Source organism: Amphiura filiformis, chromosome 11 (assembly GCF_039555335.1).
Source record: "Amphiura filiformis chromosome 11, Afil_fr2py, whole genome shotgun sequence".
Classification (NCBI taxonomy): Eukaryota; Metazoa; Echinodermata; class Ophiuroidea; order Amphilepidida; family Amphiuridae; genus Amphiura; species Amphiura filiformis.
Window position 1 is genome coordinate 16,964,218 of NC_092638.1, and position 6,000 is coordinate 16,970,217.

At 40.4% G+C, this 6,000-nt stretch overlaps 1 protein-coding gene across 1 annotated transcript in view; it reads left to right on the plus strand.

Moving 5' to 3' along the window:
* The window catches only part of LOC140163943 (uncharacterized), a 30,230-nt gene extending 25,097 nt beyond the window's left edge, over positions 1-5,133 (plus strand). Inside the window, exons 4-6 of the mRNA XM_072187246.1 lie at positions 1,170-1,285; positions 1,568-1,784; positions 4,658-5,133. Coding sequence (XP_072043347.1) covers positions 1,170-1,285; positions 1,568-1,784; positions 4,658-4,936 — 612 coding nt within the window. The 3' untranslated portion in view covers positions 4,937-5,133. The remainder of the gene's footprint in view (positions 1-1,169; positions 1,286-1,567; positions 1,785-4,657) is intronic.
* The last annotated feature ends 867 nt before the right edge of the window (positions 5,134-6,000 follow it).

Here is a 6,000-nt window from a genome sequence, read left to right on the forward strand (position 1 = left end):
TTAGCGTTGGAAAAGAAACCACGTGAATAGAGTGTCATCCCCCTGATGCTACTCTGAAAAACTTAGTGACCCTCCACTTGAACTGGGATTTATTAGCAGTATAGCATTTTTCAGGGAATGCCACAGTCAAAAGGCCCGATCTTGTAGAGCTAGTTATTTCAGGTGTATGAGGGAGGGCGACACTTCAATCATAATGAAGTTGATAGGGAATGTATTAAAAGCTCACACAGTTAACGACATGCTAACCAAATATGAGAAAATATGGGATCATAAGGTGAGAGATCGATTTTGGGGCCTAATTTTAGGGGGTCAGTAGGTGAGAACATGCCACACACACAAAACAGGGTGGGTGAGATTGAAAACAACCCCACAGAAGGGGCTTGATATCACTAACTTTAGATGGCTTTGTATATTAATGAAAGCACTAAATCAGCGCTAAATAGAAGTAAGTTGCATTTAAAGTTGCAAAAACGGATCTTTGGGTGACAAATCCAAGGTGCAAGATGGTGGTCTCCTATGACAGAGCACAGTGGCATAGCCAGTGGGGGCTGGTGCCCCCTGCAAATTATGACCATCGGTACATCAGTGGTCATCAGTACATGATGGTCCGTGGGCGGGCCGTGTGAAACCGCAGTCCATGGGAATATTTGCCAAAATCTGTGATATGTGTCTTCTCTGACCCGGTCCCTAGCTTGTTTCAGTCTCAAAATCAGCATTGTTTCACTGATTTGGCAAAACAAGATAATTCCAAAAACTTAGTGCTGTATTTTTCTGGAATCAGGATTAGAACCCTGTCATCAGCAAACCAAGGTTGGTTCACACACCTGGTACATGTACAAAAGCTGTTTGTCTGGAAGAAATTGTAGTAAAAAAGTCTTAGGGACCGTTCACTAACACTTGTTAGGGGGGCCTGATGCAAAAAGGGGGGCCCTTAAAATTTTTGACCCTCCTGGGGGGGCCTGAAAAAAATGACCACAAATTTTCCTGGGAAAATTGAATTCATATGCTTTTCTATGGGGTTGATCCAAGGGGGGCCTGAAATTGTTGAGGTCTCAAAAGGGGGGCCCGAAAAATTTTCGTGATGAAATTTGTTTGCATCAGTCCCCCTAACAAGTGTTTGTGAATGGTCCTTAAAGATTTTACTTTTTAATTTTCAATTTTCATTTCAGAATCCATATCATGAGGGTTCCAAAGTGCCTCGCCTTTTGGAGCAGTGCATGAATCATATCTGTAACCATATCGCTGATTACAGTTTAGAAGATTGCCCGGATGAATATCTTATTGGGTAAACTGATTTCTTATTTTTCCATAGCATAATCATGTAAAACAGGGCTTCTCAAATGTTTTTTCATGTGACCAGTGGCGTAACAAGACTTGTTTAAGACAAGGGCATAACTAAATTGGAAATCAATACCAATATGCCCTAAAAATAAGGTTTTTTTTTAAAAGCTTACCTCTAAATCGATTCAGTGACCTTCAACTGATTATAAAAACTGTTCCTCATGTTTTTGTATCATCTTGTTTTAAATCCTTAAACTTGCTTATGTGTTCATCTTGATTTTCACAGGGCTATCATTCACAAACTCAAGCGACAGAAGCGTCTAACAAACACAGCTTTACAAGGCCTCCTTGGGCCAACCATAGAGACATTAGATTTAGGTTGGGCATATGTTACAGAAGGATCATTAAAAATCATCATGAGACAATGCCCACATTTAAAAGAATTAAGTCTCAGAGAGTGTGGATATTTGATGACGGACCAATTGGTGCAACAACTTGTTAAGGTAATTCATTAATCATCAGTTAGTAAATTCTCTAAGAGTTAGGATATAGTTCCTTATGTCAGGCAAAAAAATGTTTGCATTGCCCAATAACCCTAACCCAACCAGGTCTCACTAAAGCTCACTATTAAAACCACTGCACGTGCATATGCATTCCATGTGATGCGATGACGCAATCAGTCTAAGTCACTATATACCCATGAAATCGCTGGCCGGGCCAGCATAACCCCCATTGCTCAGAACTTAGAATCCCAGGGTTCAAGTAACTTCTTTGTTCATCTTCTCTCCTTTTTTGTTTCTTCTTAAAAAAAAAAAAAAAAAAAAAAACACGGTTAGGGTTACAATATACGAACGTCAGGATCGGTTGGTTGGATTATTTTTTTTATTATTATTATTACTAGCGGGACACCCGCGCTACGCGCGGGTCCCCGCTAGGTGAGTAAATGGGAGCGTTCACTAAAACGGAAGGAATTACTGAACAGGTAGAATCATTGAAAAGGTAAATTTCATTTATCTGAGTCTGACCCTCGTTAAGCCTAAGTTTCCATTTTAGCTTCTTTAGCTTGTGATTTCCCGTTTTCATGTTATTTATTTAGTCCTCAGTTTAATAGCTTTTTTTTATTTAAATCATCTAATTTTATTAGATTTTATTATTCTTTCCTTCTTTAGCCTATTTTATTCCCGTTTTCATTTTCTTACTGTGACTAACTATAGGCTAACCCACATACTCGTAGGCCTACCTGTTTGTCCTCATTTTGTTTTCTTTTTTTAATTACAGTAGGCCTACCTCTTCATGTTGTTTGTACTTTTTAACACACATCTTTTCCCCGTATTCGGTCGTTCACCCGTATTATCATTCATTGCGCGACTCTGCGTCGTTTACGCGCGACATGGCGTAGTGCTGCGTTACCTGCGCGCTATCGCTGCGCTACGCGAGCGGCTTGGCATTAGATACGCCCGTACGACGCGCACGGGCTAAGCTTGACAACTGACTCCCTTTTTGTTTACCCAGCATAGCAACGTACCACATTTTCACTGATTTTGAGGCCAATTCTTGACCGTTTTCAACCAAATAAAGTTTAAACACGTTCCCGTATATTCATCGATCTCCCGTATGAATTTGGCGACATTTGGATCGAAACTGACGGAGCCTTTCCATGATACATAGATACATACATAGATACATACAACATTTCCCTATTTATAGTAAGATTATCTTACTATAAATAGGGAAATGTTGTATGTATGTATCTATGTATCTATCTATGTATCTATGTATCATGTATAAAGGCTCCGTCAGTTTCGATCCAAATGTCGCCAAATTCATACGGGAGATCGAGGAACTTACCGAGACGGTTATGCGAAAATTTGGTTGAAACGGGCAAGAATTGGCTGCAAAAACAGTGAAAATACGGGTAAAACGGGGTTTTGTTATAAAAATCGTTGCCAGACTACGCGTCACTGCAGCTGGCCGGCAGTGCGTCGGCGCCGCGTGCGTAATGCGCACTACGCCAATGCGCGCGTAAACGGCGCAGAGCCACGCGACTTGCGAGCCAGAGACCAGTGGACATGATAATACGGAAAGAAGGAAAAATAAAGGACAACAAGGGACATGGTCGGGTCACTCACGGGATTATGATAACGGGTGAAAGTAACTAAATGAAACGGGAACGAAACAAAGAAGGAAAGAAACTAATCAGGAAAGAAAAAAGGAAGCTAAAATAATGAGAAGAGAATTAAATAAAAACATAGAAACGGGAAATCACAAGCAACAAATAAAAAAGAAGCTAAAAGTGAAATGTAAGAAAGAATAGATTTAGAAAATAATGGGAACGGGGTTAAATAAATTAATAAAGCTGAGCAGAAGAAACTAAAAAAGATAAATGTAAGAGACAGATTTAGATAAATAAAATGTAACTTTTTAAAGATTCTACCTGTTCAGAAATTCTTCCTGTTATAGTGAACGCCCCCATTTACTCATCTAGCGGGGACCCGCGCGAAGCGCGGGTATCCCGCTAGTTTAATCAAATATGTTTTGCAAAAATTGCAAAATGTTCCATCAAAACCAAACTGCACCATCATTTTGGGCAAAAATAGTGTAAAATTTAACATTTTTTAGCACGCTTGGCATGCAAATGTCCATCTCAAACAGGCAATGAATATGCTTGTCCCCCTCCCCTCTAAATGTTATTGCTTCCACCACCACTGGATACATTTCATTATTGTCTTGGAAAATATGGATAACTTTGGATTATCTTAGTCTGAAAGTCATACAGATTATAAGCCAAAGTAGACATGTGCTCATCACCAGAACTATTTTCCCAAAATACTGAACTGCCTGTTATTCTTTGCCAAAAATTATTACATAATATTAGAAACAACTGTCAAGGAGGTTTTTTGAAATATTTGCGGTAAAATGAAACTGTGGAGCTCTGTGGAGGAATTGGCGAATAACAGCGGGATATTTTAATAGTTTTTGATTAAAACCAGGGATATTAAAGCACTTCAGGCAGTGGTCTAGTGTCAAAGGGGCACGGGGGAATGCCCCCCCCAATCGATTGCAAAATTTAGAAATCCCATAGGAAAATTGCCGAAAAACAGCTTGTCCCCCCCATCAGACCCGGTGCCCCCAATCATGATCGGTGCCCCCAATATGATGACCCATGCTACACAATTGAATTCGGGCTTTGCTTTTCACATTATATTTAAGTACATCATTGGGTATTACAATCGTTAAGTTTTAAAAAAACCAATTAATGGGGTTCTTTTGAGCAAATCACACATTATTGCTTTGATAAGGTGACATGATCTGCGTGCTTTAAACCTTTTAATAAATAAAAGTTATCTTTATTTTCTTATTTATCTTCTCCATTTAGAGACTTCCCCAGCTGACCAGTCTGAACCTCTATGCCTGTAACCACCTGACATCAGCATCACTACGTGCAATAGCTAAGCGTCTTGGTCCTCAGATGCTGAGTCTCAACATCAGTCAGATACCAAACTACACCAATCAAGACATACTGGACTTCCTTGATAAGTGCCCACAGTTAGAGTTCCTTGATTTCCATGGCAGCAAGGTGGATCTTACAGATGAGTTTTGTGTTAAGTTAGCACAGATATGTGAAACAAGAGAAGTTAAGATAGTGAATAGGTAATAGGGTAGGTTACTGGCGCAATGGCTCTGGAACCAGGGGGTCCTGCACCCCCCATAATTCTGGTGGCTATGGAAGAGTACCATTGCCCCCCCCCCCCCAACTATCAGGGGGAACACTGGCAGTGGCTGCGCTACGGGGGCAAGGGGGGCATTTTCCCCCCAAATATTTTTCTTGTCCCACCCCCCACTTTTGAGGCAAACCCCTAAATTACATAAATTTCCATTTTTTGCTGCAATTTTTGCACAAAATTTGTTGAATTTGCCCCCCCCCGAAATTCACTTTGCCCCCCCCCCGCCCCCCCCCCCCCCCGGAAAAAATTCCTGGTGCCGCCACTTACCACTGGTTAACTCGACATCATAATGTAATGCTAAAATGTATGTTACTTGCAGTCAGCCTACGTGTAGGGGGCTTGACTCTGTAATGCACACTTAGTCTGGGCACAGTACACCACTGATGGCTTGCAGTATGTAATTCTTGCCTGCTAGTTATCTGATGGGCTACATTTTTGAAAGGACAAGCTTTTCGGATTTCACTTCATCAGTCAAATGCCAAACTACAGCAATCAAGATGTAATGCATTTCCTTGAAAAGTGTCCTGCTAGAGTTCCTTGATTTCCAGTGCAGCAGAGCAGTCCCTGCAATAGCAATCGCTCTCTACTGCTCTCCTTAAATCTGATATAGGAGGGTGATTTTTAGCTCTCCTAAGTTGACCATTTTCTCCTTACATTCTGTTGTAAATACTCAAACAGCTCTCCTTAAAGTCTCCAGAAGAGCTATTTAATGCTCTCCTGCAAATTCCAAAAGACAGTCCCTGGAGAATGCAACTTTTGTGTTCTGTTAGCACAGATATGTGAAACAAGACAATTTCAGATTGTATTTAGGTAAAAGGGGGCTTTCTAATGTGCCTAGGACAGCTTCTGAAGGCTCAAAATACCATGCCAAATGTTACCTGAACTTGCATTATTGTACATCATCCTTTATATCTATTTTAGACCATAATTGCCTACATTACTAATGGATTTTAGTTCTTGTATATAACATAAATGAGCAGTTTTCTATATTTTT